Source organism: Ammodytes marinus (assembly GCF_949987685.1).
Source record: "Ammodytes marinus genome assembly, chromosome: 12".
Classification (NCBI taxonomy): Eukaryota; Metazoa; Chordata; class Actinopteri; order Uranoscopiformes; family Ammodytidae; genus Ammodytes; species Ammodytes marinus.
In genome coordinates, this window is record NC_137216.1 from 15,044,978 (window position 1) to 15,063,051 (window position 18,074).

The 18,074-nt window shown below is 41.3% G+C and overlaps 1 protein-coding gene across 2 annotated transcripts; it reads left to right on the forward strand.

The window, feature by feature from the left end:
* Window positions 1-4,667: 4,667 nt before the first annotated feature.
* On the forward strand, window positions 4,668-13,453 carry desma (desmin a). Of its 2 annotated transcripts, XM_080038636.1 has the most exons (11): window positions 4,668-5,317; window positions 7,389-7,449; window positions 7,645-7,740; window positions 8,626-8,787; window positions 9,235-9,360; window positions 9,510-9,620; window positions 9,827-9,936; window positions 10,111-10,166; window positions 10,851-10,942; window positions 12,022-12,093; window positions 12,625-13,453. In XM_080038636.1, exons 1-11 carry the CDS (start codon window positions 4,749-4,751, stop codon window positions 12,664-12,666), a joined length of 1,497 nt encoding a protein of 498 aa, XP_079894762.1. In that variant the 5' UTR covers window positions 4,668-4,748; the 3' UTR covers window positions 12,667-13,453. The 2 variants fall into 2 exon arrangements, with proteins under 2 accessions (XP_079894762.1, XP_079894763.1); XM_080038637.1 differs by lacking the exon at window positions 12,022-12,093.
* The last annotated feature ends 4,621 nt before the right edge of the window (window positions 13,454-18,074 follow it).

Here is an 18,074-nt window from a genome sequence, read left to right on the forward strand (position 1 = left end):
TAAGTCTTATTTTTACTGACAAGGTCGGGCTGTCTTCAGACCCATGAACCTTTGGGACAGTGGCTATACAACAGAGTTCAAACGGGAAAGCTTAAAATAGAGCTGATGCCACTAGCAGCTGACAAACACATTCCTCCCTGAAATGCATTTAAATGCACGACCACCCATGAACAACCCAACACCCACCAACAAATTCCTGTGTAAATTCATTTCTTCATCTTTATGTTAAAAACATATCAGCTCACATAAATGTGTCTCTCTCCTAAATGTACACCACTTAGAGCTCACTTACTCAATCCATTTCTTAAAAGAATGGTTCAACATTTTAGTTTTTGCCTCACTCTTCGTCTCAAGAAAAGTTGACATGAATCATCCCTTTATATGCGTGTGCATTTTTGATGAAGAAATGGGCAAATGTCACACACAGAGGTTAGCTTAGCGCAAACACTGGTAGTCAAGGGGAGTGTTAGCCTGCCTCTGCTGACCAAGAGTGCCTATTTGCAGACCCATGGGGGAGCGGAGCTCCACCGGAAACACGAAACCTGCTCCACCGGAAATACGCTACCTTCTTCTTCGTTTTGTTTTACTGGTGGCCAAGTGGCCAGGGGCCTATTTCAGGTAGCTGGTTTACTGCGGCAACATACGCCGTGGGTCTAACCTGCTGGATAGGTGATTTGACCTACTCTGAGTTTGTTTTCACTTTATGCTGCTGCTCGTTAAATAGCCTAATATGAATATAGAAATGATATAATAATTAAAACTGTGATCACTAGAGGACAAGGGATCTGGTAATAAATCAATCAGGATCTACAATGGAAACTGTCACCCTATGTCAGACGTTAATGTCTTTCACTCCTCACTTTTTAAAATTAGTTGTTTATTTTAATCTGGTGGCACTTTTTGAGTTTTATTTATAAGAGTTTATATTTGTATGTGATTGACCTACTTGTGATAATTGTGAATTAAAGAGACGGATTTCGGAAGATGTTGGCCTACACAAAGCTTCGTTGCGTCATTCATCTTCTACCTCAACATCTACTTTTTACCACGGTCCTGGCCACTTGGGACCCTTAACAAACGGACTTATTTTACTGTCTACTAGCACCATAGCCGGTGGAAACTGTGTAAAACAAAACGAAGAAGAAACGCTGGGTGATCGCCGCCAGTAAAACAAAACGAAGAAGAAGGTTTCGTGTTTCCGGTGGAGCTCCGCTCCCCCATGGGTCCGCAAATAGGTGCCTCTCCTGCTGACAGTCAAATTATTCACTAAACTCAACACATCCCTAAACGCTCACGTGTGCTTGGTGTGACTTGTTTATTTACCACATTATGTTAACTTATATGTTCACTATTCCGATACCGTGGTGAAGTTAGTTTGAAGTTGGATATTCGACAGACGTTCATCAGCTAGCTTTTCTCGTCTCGTACTTAAATCTTCACCAAACCTCTACAACAAACCAACCAATATATTTTCAATATAAAAAGATTTAAATATGTTATGAAAAGTGCGACTCAGTTACAGAACATATTTAAATCCCTGTTTATATTGAAGGAGGAAGGTGATAAACCCTCGTTCAGTAACTTTTTATAGTGATAGCACATTCATCCAGTTTCATCGTCATTGCAATTCTACAGTAATGTTAAACCTAAAAATGTATGGCTAACTTTGTGGGACTGAATTATGGCTTTGAGGTGTGAGGTGATTCCAATACGAAAAATGTATTCTCCCTCAAAATTACAAATATAAAGACACAACAGAGACAGCATTATAAAATGTTCAAATGATGCACTTAACTAGATCCAGCATGGTTGGTCTACACATATTTTTACACCCAAATAGGATGCATGCAAGTCCAGTGGAGAGCCATTATGACAAACTGGAGAGTGTGAGGGATGTTCCTAGTCAACCCATACCGCTCCTAATGTAACCAAGGGTACATAGAATACAACTCTTTTGTAACTTTATAGCTTCTGGCAGGGTAGTCAGTCACCCAACCATTATGTAAGATACATACTATTGTGCAGCATCAGGAGCATCCGTTTTATGTGTGAAGGAATTAAGTTGATACAGTTAGAAATGTCAGTCATCAGTAATGTGTTTGTTTGAAAATTAGGCCGTGTGCTTTTATGATCCAGTTTCTTTTCCACCATTTAACTTGCATACACTGAATTACAATAAGGACACCTTAGCTATTTCAAACGTGGGAAGCTATTTGAAGCTGACATGGGATGTCAGTGGCGTGCACAAGCATTTTGGGGGGCAGGTGTTGTTTGCAGCATAACAACAAGGCAAACGGCTACTTTTTCTGCAGGCAATTGGGCATCTTTGAGCCAATTAATTTTAGCAGGAGCTTTAATTCAGCCTTATTATGATTATGCGTGTGGCTCATGGTACAGTGGTGTCACGGTGCATTTGAAACACAGGCTTCAGACCTCGCAAAATAAGTTGGTTTGGCTTATTTTTGACCTCCCCATGAGAACTCATCTTGAATCTTCCCGCCTTTGAGAGGTTGGGTTGGTTAAAAGTAGATGATCGGGTATCTCAAATACAGCTATGTATGGTACATAGGATTGTGAATGGGGATGTTCCCAGATATTTTAGAGGTTATTTTAATCGAGTAGGTGAGGTTCACACGCATGCCACTAGGGGTAGCACCACTGATTTTGTACCACCCAGGGTGAGGACTAACATGGGAAAGGGTTCCTTTTTGTATGCAGGTGCAGCACTTTGGAACAGGTAACCGGGAGCACTCAAGTTGGTCGGGAGTTTGGGCAATTGGCCCTAAAAAAATGGCTTAGACATAATTAGGCTTGTCTTAGTTATCTTTATGTATGTGTATATTTTGTGTATGTTTTGTGTACAGGGACCACAATGGAAATAAGCCTTCGGGCTTTTTTGTGTCTATCCCTGGCTAATTTATGTATTTTAATGTGTGACAGAGTGCTGTTCATGTTTTTATATCAAAATGGTCAAATAAAATCATTCATTCATTCATTCAATGACACAATATTTCTTCTGATGGATGACCAAAGCATTTTAAGGTTATTTGTACATAGACACAACCCCCTGGTCTAATGACTTCTAATAACCAGACACACAGAACCGGGAACTAGGGTGTGGACCCTGGACCTTCTTGGGGGGTCCGGGGGAATGCTCCCCCGGAAGAAAATGTTTAACCTTTTAAAGTAAAATTCATCAATCTGGTGCACTTTGAGAAGAAAACTGAGGCTAAATCAATTGTGTCCTATGTGAGCTATTTAGTTCTATTTTATGGAATAATTTGGAGACAAATAAAAAAGCAGAAAGAAAAATCCTTCTGCTGATCTCCGATCTCAAAAGGCCACTTGATTGGTCCAGGGGGCAAAGGGCAGGTGCTCAAGCACTACTTTGGGTCTACCTGTGCACGCCCCTGTAGGGATGTGATTTATTTTGGTCTATTGACAAATAGACTGTGGCTCCGCGGTGAATACTATCCCCTCTGGATGTGGTATACAGAAAGAGTTTATGAAGCAAGAATATAGTTTCTCTCTAACAACTACATTGACTGTCTAATGGACACACTGACTTACTTACTCACTCACTCAATAGTGCATTCAACCAAGAATGCACACACACACACACACACACACACACACACACACACACACACACACAACACACACACACACACACACACACACACACACACACACACACACACACACACACACACACACACACACACCCACACACACTACAGGAAAAAGCCACCACCCTTTCAAGCATTTGAAACCAGACCCCTCGACAGCTGAATCCAGGGCTGGCAACAGGCGCAGCTTGGGGAGAGGGGAAAAGGGGTTGGAGGAAAGAGGAGTCGCTGAAGAGTGGGTGGAGATGTAAAGGAAAGGCCTTGAAAATAACTGATGACATATCAAGATACCTGAGAAATTTACATTTACAAAAAAAGGACATCTAAGAAATCTCAATCTCTTTGAAAACCAGTTATTTTCCTTTTTAATGCTAAGGATTGCAAAGCGGAAATAAATGACCAAACAGAAATTACTTTAATCAGACATGGAATAGAGGTTATTCCTGTGAATGATATATCAATACATCATCTGCGTATAAAGTAATGCTCCCTTCATCAACGAAAATACAGAATATTAGAGCGTTCTGCCTTATTACATGACCATATAGAATAAATCACATTACTGAAAACTATTGAAGGATTGCTTTTCTGATCGCAATGATCGGCATCTTTGCACTTCACCAAAGCGGCCATGTGATAAAAATGTTAAAATAATCCATATAGTCTCTACTCTCTACGGTAAAATGTGCCATTAAAGCTCATGTACAGTTAGAAGATTATTAGATGAAAGTTAACGTTGGTAGAATTAGAAGCACTTTCTGTGATCATAATCTCCATTGTGTTTCCAATCTTTACTCAGAGATACATCTTCAGTCCATTGTGAACCGTCTTAAATTTGGGGACAGGATTTAAAATTATGAAACAAGTGTTAAATTGAAGGAAATTGGGGTTGAGGGATGACGTAGGAGGAAGTGGGAGTACGAGGTGATTGGAGAAAGAGTATGGGGCAGGGGGAGGGGTAAGGGTAGGAGTGGGTGTGGTAAATCTACAAATAGCCGCGCTCAGTGTCAGGCATTTCTTCACTTTGTTTCTCTCCCAGTTGCGCAGTGGGACAGTTGGGTCTCATCACCTCAAGCGGCTCCATCCAACTCCACAAGACAACCAAGCAGTAAACCAGCCATGAGCAAGTCCTACTCCTCCTCGGCCCAGTCGGCCTCCTCGTACCGTCGCACCTTCGGTTCAGGTGTCGGGGCGACCCCAAACCTCTACTCTTCTGGAGGGGGCCGCAGCTCTGGTTCAAGCCACATGTCCAGAGTCTATGAGGTGAAGAGCACTGGCGCTCCCTCCTATTCCAGCTACCGGGTGTCTTCTGGTGCCGGGGGAGCGGGGTACGGCTCCTCTGCCGCTGTGCGCACCTATTCCGGAGAGAAACTGGACTTCAACCTGGCCGATGCCATGAACCAGGACTTCCTCAACACAAGGACCAATGAAAAGCACGAGCTCCAGCACCTCAACGACCGCTTTGCCAGCTACATCGAGAAGGTGCGTTTCCTGGAGCAGCAGAATGCCATGCTGACCATGGAGATTGAGAAGATGAAGGGCCGTGAGGGGACCGGGCGCGTGGCTGACATGTTTGAAGAGGAAATGAGGGAGCTGAGGAGGCAAATCGAGGGCCTCTCCAACCAGCGTGCCCGAGTGGAGGTGGAGAGAGACAACCTGGCTGATGACCTGCAGAAAATTAAGCTCAGGTAAGTTACAAGAGGTACTGAATGAGTTGATGGATTGTACCAATGGCTTTACAGGTAAAGAGTGGGGATGAATGAAGGAAAAGGGTGGAAGGAAGAACACGTTACACTGATATGGTTGTTTATTTTAACAGTTACCGACTGAGTAGGTCAGATAAGGTCACTGTCACTTTGCACTTCTATTATTGGGAAGAACAACTGTCACTTTTGGCTTGTGACCCTTTAAAGCGAAGCACTTTCTATTTGCGAAACCCATGTCACACTTTTAATTTCTGTGAGTCTCCACCCCCATGTTGGCAACTGCTAGTCTACAACAGAAACAAGGTGACACATTGCTGGATGTTACAGGAAGAGAAATTGAAAGCAGAAGAAGAGGGATCACATGTGGCATCAAAGGCAACTCATTGATTTCCAGAGGGTGTCTCTTCCCTTTTGAGAAGAGGAAAGCAACAAAGTAACAAAGGAGAGATTTGAGAATAGCTACACTTCAATGACTGTTACAGTCCACCAACTTTTTACAAAGGTGTTTTATAATTAATTCACAAGAGACGTAGAAGAAGAAGAAGAGAGATGAAGAGAGAGAAAGAGGGACTTGCAGGCCCCTAGGAATAAAGTTGAGGCAGACAGTCAGCCAGATAGAGAAGCAGACAGATGATGATGAACAGATGAACACATTGTCTGTTTGGAAAAATTATAGCGAGAATGAAACAAAGGTAGAAAAAAGGACAAACAATTTGTAAACACAAGTCCATCCGAGTGTGGGATACAGTTAGAGCCGTGATGTGGGTGTACTTCTGAATAGTCTATTTGTAGCTATGTTAGCCTTTTGTATTAAGATTTTTTGTCAGAAAGCAACATCAGCTAGATGGTTAGCGCGCACACACACACACACACACACACACACACACACACACACACACACACACACACACACACACACACACACACACACACACACACACACACACACATTATATGCACAAACTTTCCCTCTTCCAACAGCCCTTTTCTAATGCCTGCAGCACTGATTGAACTTGCCAAAGCACCTGCTGCTCCCACAAGATGAAAATACACACAGAAACCTCCTGCCTGCCAACAGTTAAAAACGCAGACACACACCCACTCAAACACACAGTGTCTACATCAGCAAATAAAACTACTGTAGAGACATAGCTAATCTTTAAACAATCTCTTTTTTGTACCCGTTAGCCATTTCGCTGCAGCTGCAAGAAAGCGGCAGAAAGTGAAACACTATCAATGCATTTGCTGCAGTGACAACATAAAAAACAAGATACAATATGATTACTAGATTCTTCATGGGACATATGTTCTGCAGATTCACCACAGAGCAATTATAGGAATATAATCCAATATCCTGTACAGTATAGTCCATAACTGCTAAGTGCCATCCAACTGTGCCACATGTAACAAAGAAAAGCATTTTACCACCAATGTGAAATTGATTACCATGAAGTCTGATTTGAAACATTCCCTGATAATAGCCTGCTTTTCATGGAACATTTCCCTGAATGCTGTATCATTTAAAACTGCAGAACAGTTACAATTAACATCTCACAAACGGTAGAACAATCAAAAATCACCAACCAACTTTATCTGTAACCAACTTTATCTGTACCACATGTATTTTTCCCCACATTTTCCAGTTGTTCATGGTGCATAGTGGAGTGCTAATTCTGGAAACAGCACCAGCCAAGGGCAGACCTCTGTTCATTTCTCACTGTTACCCTTTCTGACTCTGACAGTGTGACAGCAGCTGCACCGCAGCTTCAGGGACTCAAAGAGCAAGTGCACAAGTGTGCGTGTGTGTGGCTACTGATCCACTTAAAAGTTAGACTGTGATGTGTCTAGTCAGTTCTATTCTTGTAAATTGTACAGTCAGCCAAAACGTACAGAGAGCTGGAGGAAAGAGTCTGAAACTAGTTTATCTGTGTTGTAATTGATTCCTGTGGAAGAAGACATGTTCTCAAACACAGTTATGATGTTTATCTTGGCTTATCTTTCAACTCTCCTCTCTTCTTTCTTTTTTCTGTTATTTTGCTCCTGCTCTGCCCAGACTGCAGGAGGAGATTCACCAGAAGGAAGAGGCTGAGAACAACCTTTCTGCTTTCAGAGCTGTACGTCTTCTATTTCCACATAATCACACATTTGCACCTCAACTCATTTTATTCTTAAAGCTTGAAGTAAAAAAATAAAATTAAAATAAGTGAATTACTCCACCTCGCCCAATTTTCCCTCTCATCGAGCAATTTCCGCTACTTTTATTTTCTTTCTTCATCCTCAATTATTTTTCTTCCTGTTTGTGCATTCAGGATGTTGACAGTGCCACCTTGGCCAGGCTGGACCTGGAGAGACGCATTGAGAGTCTGCAAGAGGAGATTGCCTTCCTCAAGAAAATCCATGAAGAGGTCTGTTGATCGATCAATTACTGTCTGTCTGTCCGCCTGCAACCAGGCCCCTACAGTATGTCCAAGTACTATGTATGTCAGTACTGTATCGTATAACAACTCTGAGTTAGGTGATACTGTAATATTAGATATATCTGAGCGTATGTAGGCATGCAGCACTTCAAAGGGATCAAATATATTACACCTAAACACACCCACCTATGTTAAAATGTATATCGTCACACAAACAGTCTCTCACCCTGTTTGTACAAAGATTTAACAATCTGGGCCTTAATGTTTCATGCAAAGCAGATGCAATGAGTGCAATAGACACATTTGTGCCCATTCACCCACAGACTTCAAAGGACACATAGTTGACCTCTCAGAAATGCAGAACTGTTCACTGGTTCAAGAGCATGTCAGCTGCAATGAACGTGTGTGTGTGTGTGTGTGTGTGTGTGTGTGTGTGTGTGTGTGTGTGTGTGTGTGTGTGTGTGTGTGTGTGTGTGTGTGTGTGTGTGTGTGTGTGTGTGTGTGTGTGTGTGTCTGGGAGAGAGAGGGTGAAAGATTGTGTGCATGTGAACAGATGCAAAGCTATGTATATCTATCTATACACACCAAGAGACAGCTGATTGAAACCAACCATTCTAGTTTCACAGCGATAGGCCAGCCCTATGCTGCATGTTGCTTTTAATAATCAGTCAATGCACCACCAGGGCAAATGGCTGTGGTTTGACATCTGACATTTCTTCTATAATAATACTGTGTGATCCTTTTGACACAGGTTATTGATGCAGAGACCAGGCCTAAATGAGCTGTCTGTTTCTTTAACTCTTTTCCCATAAACATTCCCCTTTACACTTTCCTGTCTAAACGGACTGCTTTTATTCTCCTATCACTTTGCAGGAGATCCGTGAGTTCCAGAGCCAGATGCAGGACACTCAGGTCCAGGTCCAGATGGATATGTCCAAACCAGACCTGACTGCTGCTCTGAGGGACATCCGCGTGCAGTACGAGGCCATCGCCGCCAAAAACATCTCAGAGGCCGAGGAGTGGTATAAGTCTAAGGTAAGAGAGCAGGAGCACACACACACACATATATACACACACACACACACACACACACACACACACACACACACACACACACACACACACACACACACACACACACACACACACACATATATATATACACACACATGTTGTCTTAGGTCACTTTTGGGGACTTTACATAGGCATACATTCGTTTTTCCTGGAACTTGTAGTTGCCTAAACCTAACCCTGAACCTAACCTTACCCTTACATTAACCACCGACCCAAAAATATGAGTTGTATGGCTTTTGTCCCCAATTGCCAAGCCGTCCCCACTCAACCCGTTTTAGGTCTTGTTTGTGTCCCCGAAAGTCCCTTAAATCAGAAACGCGTGCACACACACACCCATACACCCACACACACACACACACACACATAAGTACCGGTACACTGTTAAAACCACATCCCCTCTCTTCTCAGGTGTCTGATCTGAACCAGGCTGTGAGTAAGAACAACGATGCACTGCGTCAGTCCAAGCAGGAGAGCATGGAGTACAGACACCAGATCCAGTCCTACACCTGTGAGATCGACTCACTCAAGGGCACCGTAAGTAATTGTGGTTATCTTCCCATTCTTTTCTTACTGTAACAGGCACGATTCCTGTTTCGGACACATGGGGCCTTTTACTGGCCTGTCTTTGCTTTCATTCTGTCTTACCTCTCTGTTCCACTTCTAACAACATCATGTCTCTGTAGAACGAGTCTCTGCTGCGCCAGATGAGGGATATGGAGGATCGCAACGGCCGCGAGGCTTCTGGTTTCCAAGATAATATCTCAAGGCTGGAAGAAGAAATTAATAAGATGAAGGTAATTATCTTTTCACATCCACAAATCCACTGGATTGTAAATAGTATGATCAAAATTTGAGCCGAATTTCGATGGTTGTCAATCTGGTGATACTCATCGACTAGAGCTCATAGCAGCTACATCACTGATTATTTATCTGACCTTAGCGCAGTGTTTGGTGTGAAGTTAATTTGAGCGGAGAATAACACTTTTTTTGTTTATTACAGGATGACATGGCGCGTCACCTGAGAGAGTACCAGGACCTCCTCAATGTGAAGATGGCCCTTGATATTGAGATCGCAACCTACCGCAAGCTGCTGGAGGGCGAGGAGAGCAGGTGTGTGTTTGTATGTCTGTGTGTGTAAGGTTAGACAGCCCAAGACTGTCATAACTTGACTCCTCTGATTGAGGTGTGTAACTTGTATTTTAGTATGTTCCCTATTTATTTATTATATATTATTATAACCAGCTGAAGTAGTAAGCAGAATTCTGTGTTTCACCTTTGTTCCAGGATCACTACCAATGTGCCCATGCAGTCTGCTTACTCCTCCTCCATTGGATTCAGAGGTAACGGACACAGCACACATTCCTCCCTTCACGTTAAAATACCCACAAAATCAATACAAACATTCCAGATGAGGTGACAAGGGGACAGAAAAGACTAATTATAGCTTGTGACTGTATATGGCAGGTGCTATTTTGAGGGGCATTACATGTTGCGTGCCAGCAGTGACACATTGTAACCACAGTGTGGCGACATATGGCACGTCCGAAAACACTCTCTGATTCACAGGGACACTCTCACCAACAAGCCACACATTGCTGATCACACAACTATGTCCGCTCACTTGATGGATTGAGTCAGAACGTGCAGTTTATCTCTGTCGATACCTCTCCCCGCTTCACTTTGCCGCTGCTTGAATACAACGATGAGTAGTAATTTAAGATGATGTAGTGGGTACAGCGACGCTTCATTAGTGCCATTGATTTGGAATTTGAGTTTGAATATTACACCTTTAGGGAAGCCAATCATAGGAGCTACAGAGACGGCTATGGATCATGGCTGTCCCTTTAATGTGCAGGATGTGTCATCATTCACTTCATAAGCAATTAACCCTCTGAGGGCAATTTTAAACTGATGGCAATGTTTACAGCCTGAATTAACTCATTTTGTAATTGAAAAAAAGGTTTATTGTATGAGTTTATAAACCAGTTTAAAGTAGTAACAGCTGTATGAATGTATTCTTACAGAGACCAGTCCAGAGTCCCAGCAACCACGCTCTTCAGAGGTTCACTCCAAGAAGACTGTGCTCATCAAGACCATTGAGACCCGCGATGGAGAGGTTTGAGCACACACACACACACACAAACAGACACAAACACACATACATGACAGACAGTACACCTTTCAGCCCCATAAACTGTTATGGAGTTGTTTCACCTATGTTTGAGCTAGTAAGAGACAACCATTAATAATTCTCCAAATCAATCGTTTTTATTTTTTATATTCTTATCCAGATGAAATATTTTATGGGCCAGGGCTCTAGTGCCCATAGTGTAAGTCTGCATGCAATATTCCACCCACCTTTGAATATCTGTTCACATACGGGATAACACAAACAACTAGAATTCAAAAGAAAAATCCCCTTGGTTTAATTTATTCTCCACATTTGTCTATAAGGGAATGAAGCAATCTATAAATTGAAATCTTTAAATTATCTTTATCATACCTCTAGTCTCTAGCTGAAATCTTGTTGTTTGCGACAACCCTTCAAGTGAATTGCAGCACTCCACACCAGCTTCCACCAATAAGCAGCTTTACTGTAACTGACAACTGTTCCTCCTTGCCATGGGCATTATAGTGGGAGGGGGGGGGAGTGTAACTGACTACTGAGGATCCCCCCCAAAAAAAGGCTGTCTGTGTCCACTATCAACCCTCCCAAAATTATTCCAGGCAATGATTTCTAAACAGCTGATCCAGCTGAGGAATGCAGGTGCTCTGAAGTGCACAGTTAAGCCCCTTTCACACATGAACCTCAGAGAATGTTTCCGTAGAATTTGACCTGGAGAATGTCCGGATCTACCTGTTCACACATGCAGCACACAGCAGGAGATTGAATGTGGGTTGTCGGCGTTGGTATAAATGACCTGCCTGCCTTTGCCTCTGGCATTTGTATTTTTCGCCGGTCACGCGCCAATTGGGCGATATCGATATGCCCACCCTGCGCTCCCGACTGGGACTTAGGAATAGGGGGCCACCTTGGTAATATCTTCGTAAAGACTGGGTAGAATTCCGAGTCATACCTACAGCTCATCCGGGTAAACTCCGTTTAATTTCTGAGTCGAAAGTGCAGGTGTGAAAGGGGCTATATTGTCATGCCTCTCTCTCTCTCTCTGTCTCTCTGAAAAAAAATTAAAAAAGGAAAATCTGGTAACCAAAAGAGAGAAGAAACAAAGGAAAGAGAAAGAAAGGAAGGCGAGGGAAGCTGCTGAGGTGAGCACATCAAACACAGTTAAGAATGGTTACAGCTCATATTACCTGTTGTTTGGATTGAAGGCAGTCAGCCAGGAATACATTTTTGGAGCATTTTTGGTATATTTAACCTGAATTAGTCTGTATCAGAAATAAATCAGCATCATATCTAAAATGGCATATATGGCATTATATCTTTAAAAAATGACCTATCAAAGCCTCACATCAAATACATGGCCCTTATTTAACCTAACTAGACCATAGTTTAGTTTGGCTACAATATGTTGAGGAAGGAGGGTTGATATGTGGGCTAATTTCAAACTTTGCAGACTTAACCACAAAAAAGGGGCCCACAACCACTTGGGGCCCAGGATTTTGTTCTACACCCCTGCTCCCCGCAAAGCACTTCACTCCAAACAATACCCGCTTCACTATTGATGGAAAACACTCTCGCATGTTATCTGCAACACTCTGAAGCGCTTTACATAGAACTTTTTTTAAATGTTGTCCTTCATAGCAATTTACACTACTTTCCTCTTCTCTCCTCCTCAGGTGGTCAGCGAGTCCACACAGCACCAGCAAGACATCATGTAAAACCAGAAGAACCAAAAAAACACTACGTGTGAAAAAAAGTAATGAAAAAAATTGTACGTCAAAAATTAAAATGTTCCTACCACAACTATAACAACCTATAAGCTGAGCCTATTTCTACAAACAGAAAGTTGACCATTTCAGCTAATTCAAAAGGAAACTTTCATTTACATAAGTGAATGCAACCAGTGTACATTTTTAGACAATGCTCTGTAAACATCATAAGCATGGCCGCACGATGCATAATGTCTTTAGCCTGGTTTTTAAATAAAGGTCATTCCAGGAATTCTGCTTTGTATTCATGTTACGTTCCTTCCCTTAAAAAGTTTTTTTAACGTCATCCCCACAAAAAGAAATAAATCAATGTCGAGAGCAAGAGTTTCATGCTAACGGGCGGGCTTTGTGTGGCTGTATAGGCCCTGTATCCACAGGGAGCAAAGTGGGAGATGGATCAATGGTCCTCAAACACCACGGTGGAAAGTGAAAGTGTTACAGTACAGAACATATTCCAAGTCTCTCTGTGCGAGTGTAGAAGTAACTGACTTGAATAAGAAGGGGAGGTTGGTTGAGTGACTGATTTAGTGAAAAATTAGACACTGGTCTTAGGTTTGAAAAATGTCAGAAAAACAAACATCTAATGAGAAAAAGGAACTCAGCTTAGTTTGAAGTTTGAGCTCAACAGCCTAGCATGTGTTAGGTGAGTAGGCCTAATTGTTATGTGTATGGGTGGCTCTGTTATGCTACTTCACTGTGCCGACAATCTCAAATAAAGACATTTGTTTTCACCGTTCGTCGCTTTTGGGTCAGCCAGTTTCTTAAAGATTCACCATCAAATAAAAATCTTGTTATTTGTGACTGTACCATGGCACGTGCACTGTGGGTCGTTAGCATATCTCATATAGCGTACACATCTCTGGATTGGTTCCTTCATGAACTGTTCCTACCCAGTGCATTCATCATCTGATGTGGGGCTGTGTTCCCTCTCTAAAACCATACTGGCTTTCTCAGCCAAGTGTAACCTTCTATTGTTAACATTTAATTCACTCTGAAAGGGAGAATGGGAGTTGAAATCATCAGTAACGGGACTAATCTTGGTTGCGGGGAAAGAGTGAACAATGTCTTGTTAATGAGCTGGGCTCCGGTCTTGCTTTGTTTTTCAGCAGAAGGCAGATAAGCTCAGCGACAAGAATAATGTAGTCTGCGCACTTTGTGTCTGAAGTCACTGGACTGAAAATGTCAGCAGCGATAAAGAAAAAAGAAAAGAAAGAAAAAAAAGGGGGTGGGGGAGTTCTGCTGGAGACAAAAAAGAAAGCTACAGAAGCTAAGACCAAGAGGGTGGTACAGGAACAAAACAACGGAGAGAGACAGCACACATGTTATGAAAAGGGATATTCAGCGATACAGAAAAAAGTAAAAAAACAAGGAGAAGATTCAGTGAGAATAAAGAAAAAAGAACAGAAAGAAAGAGGTGGAAAAGAAAAGCGTTTTTTACTGCTTTTCCAGGAATTATTGGAGCAATGTTGATCGGAGCTTTCTGTCTTTGGTCTCTGCTGTCGACGAATACGACTTTTCAATCTTTAGGCTATAGGTTAATAAAAGAAAGAGGCTGCATATTCCTCGGTTCCATTTCCCCCAAATGAAGCCAGCTATACCTTTGTGACCTCTCCTCCACTGGCTAGATAAAGTACATGTAAAACGGCATTGAGGCGTAAAATACAACAGTAATCGATACACATCTCTCTTTTTGTGCTTATTTTCTAATTATCATATATTTTATACCTGAGTAAGCACCCTGAGGCAAATTGTTATGTGTGATGCGGTGCAATGTAAATAAAACAACTGCAACTGCACTGTAGTTTGTTATAAGGTAGAATGTGATATACTGTAGATTTAAACCTACTGATAGACCACTCGAAGACAAATAAATGAAGAGATCTGAACTCGCCCAGATATTTGGTTTCATGTGTTATGCTTCTCACCAGTGCCGGCCCGAGGCATAAGCGAACTAAGCGGTTGCTTAGGGCACCCCGACTCGACCGCCAGGTCAACTGGTCTGAGATTAACTGATCATGTGTGTATTGAGTTTATTTAAAAACATTTGGAAATGGGGCTGCCCTCGGTTGCCCATGGACTATGTCTTTAGCCTATTTCAGCCTTGTCTGTGAAAAAAAGATAGCTGGACAACAGTTCTTCTGCTTGTTCCTCTCACATCATTTATATTTGTGGCACAGACAGTTGGATTCATTATATTACAGATAAATATGGCCCATAAAGGAAAAAGAGCACCAAGCTCAACCCAGAGGACCCTGCATAATATATTATAAAATATATATTTATGGAATATCCATTTGTCTTTCTTCTATAGCTTTTAATTCTAATTTATCCAACCCAGTGTCTCCAAATTATTTGTTCACACAAAATTCCTCAGATTTAGCCTCTCCATTTTCCTCTCAAAGTGCACCAGATTCATGCATTTCACTTTAAAAAGGTAAAAAAATACCCCCGTACCCTCCTAGGAGGGTCGGGATCTCGGCTGGCTACTATTTTCACCCAGATGTTCATTGGAGTCACTAGCGGAAATCACTGGGTGTGTGAATGACATTTAACAATAGTCGATATTTTGGGCACAATAACATTGGAGAGGGGGCCCCTAATCAAATTCTGCTTAGGGCCCCATGACGGCTTGGGCTGGCTCTGCTTCTTACTCCCTAATAGTAAGTTATAATTATATTATACCATATAATGTACAGCCCCACTGATAGTTTCATAGAGGCCAATAATATCCAGGTATTTAAAAAAAATCCTATAACAAAATAATGGCTATAAGTATTTTTATTTATATACATAAAAAACACAACATGATCAATACTAATTGGGATCATAGATAGTATAATAAATTGGGACACATTCCAGTTGACTAATCAGTGCCCTCCGGTGGACAAACGATGCAATGGCTGTCTAAGTCACAATGTTCGTGTTACTTATTTACTTTTCCACAGCTAAAACAACCACAACAACGGTAATTGAAATATTGCCCAAGCCGTCTATCTCCAACTGTGTAATGCTGGAATAAAGAATCACAGCATATAGGATCTGATTTTTTGCTGTAGTATCTTGCTGGTTTTAGTATCACTGGCCACTCCACACACACCTTATTTTGTCAAATGTGTGAGTGTGTTTGTGTGTGCAAGTGCACTTCTGATTATTTGGTATTTGTACTCCTTTTAATAACTGTATTCACAAAACATTATCAAGGAACCACAGAGACAACGAGACAATTAGATTGGAGAAGCACAATGTTTATCATGTTTTAGGTCCATATAAATTCATGCTCAATAATAATAATACTCATAATAATATCCAGGCGATTTGCACAAATCTGAACAGTATGTTAGTAAAATGTGGAAAAATGATTGAATTACTGTTAGTCGCTGACAATCAGAGTGGAGGCTCAGTTTCTTTGCTGATGTTCAACATCATTCATCACATGATGGGGACGGTACAAGTGCAGCCAAATTCAAACCAACTGGACACAGCAGGAACACAATATAAAACGGGGTCTATTAGAAAATAAATCAGCAGGATAAATTACATGGACATGGAAATGAAACATAAAAAAATTGTACATTTGAAAAATATTTACAGTTCAGTATCTACAACACACGTGGTTCCCCCAACATATATTCAGCAGTGACAGGCAATCACAGAAAATAATAGAAATATATTTTTTTAAAGGAACATTTTTAATAAAACAATTAATGTTGTCCCATTTTGTTCATTTCCTTTTTTCCAAAATGCAAAGACTGTGATGTTACAAATTCACAACAGTAAAACCACAAAAATAAGATTAAAAACAGGACTCAAGTGTAAGTAAAACTCCAAATGACCAGACGGTATCGATTCAAATGCTTTTTCAAAGCCCTCTACCTGGAGAGTGTAAACACAGACAGAAGAGGAGAAGAAAGGGACTTTAGCTGGACCTATCCACTGTGACAGAATAGGAAAAAGTTGTTCCTCACAGGATTCTTGAATGTTGCATTAAAAATGTATTATTATTTTGTATTAAAGGTCACTGTAAACCATGATATTATGATGGTCCTTTCCTACACACTGTTGATATTTAAACTCATCATGTGCCAGATTGACAACCTTCAACAATGTTTACTTCCTTCAGTCCGTCTGGATGGAACTCAACTGAAAATCCAGAGGTTTTCACATGACAACAGTGACACGCTGATACACTTGACACATTGGAAACAAATACTCAAGGATTCTCATGCAGTACTGGGTTAGGATGAAAAAGGATCAGTCTTCAGGTGCCAAGCCCATCACATTGGGTATTAAAGGCAGTTACCGTGGAATCTTTTGGTTTATTCAAACCTCAGACAGTAAAAACTCCACAAATGACATCAAACACAATCCATGATTGGCCATAATCTGCATTGCTGTGGGATTTCAATACAGTTCCTCCCTTTTGTATAATATGGTCTTTCATCTTCAGCTGTTTTACAGTAACACTTAGTGTTAGGGGGAACTGTAACATCGGGAGTGTTGGTGTTTATTGTATATATATAAGTCCTTCACCTCTCCGGATGTCCAGTAGAACAATATCAATGTGTGGAGCCCATTTGAATTTCAAAGCAAATCACAGGCAAATTAATGTACACTAAAAAAAAAAAAACAGTAAAAAAAAAAAAAAAAAAAAGAGGTCCAGTAGTAAACATTGGAGGGCGCCATTTGCGAATGCCTTAATCTTTTCACTACGTCTCATTTACAAAGACATTATCTTAATTTTAAATGTCTTCCTTTCTATCCATCGGTTTTTTCTAAACAACATTTTTAACCAGGCCAGTGTATGAGCAGGAAAGAGGACGAAAACACAGCACGTTCTACAGTACATACATTACAATGAATCCCCCTCTTCTTGGCCAACATTTGGTACAATCCAGCACTTGCCACGGGGTTTATGTGTCCACTCACACACACACATGAACGCACTAAATTCAACATTTTCAATGTCATGTATTGTCCTCCTCCAAAATGTCCAACAGACTTCACAGACAACAGTCGAGTGACTGGGTGATCAGTATCAGACAGCAGTTTCTCACATTAAGACAGCTAACAAATTTAATGGTAGATTGTTTTTGGAATAATAAGGGGTAAAGCGACATGAGAGCACATGTCTACAAATAGAATTCCATACTGTAGCTTACACAAATGTCCAGCGGATAAAACAAAACTTGGGTGGAGATATGGATGAGTCTCGTGCTCTGTGGTTAAAACAGTTGGCGAACGAGGGGCAAAAGGAATGCGACGAGACATCAGCATGTTCACCCTTGGGAATTGGCAACAACGACAACAAGTGTTCGAGCGTGAAATAACAGAAACCGTCTTTTCGGGTTGAACTGTTT

Excerpts from the sequence above, each read along its gene's own strand:
- desma (XM_080038636.1), top strand. The coding sequence starts at position 4,749 with ATGAGCAAGTCCTACTCCTCCTCGGCCCAGTCGGCCTCCTCGTACCGT. Across the intron at positions 10,943-12,021 it reads TTGAGACCCGCGATGGAGAG|GAAAATCTGGTAACCAAAAG; the intron begins GTTTGAGCACAC and ends AAATTAAAAAAG. Across the intron at positions 12,094-12,624 it reads AGGCGAGGGAAGCTGCTGAG|GTGGTCAGCGAGTCCACACA; the intron begins GTGAGCACATCA and ends TCTCCTCCTCAG.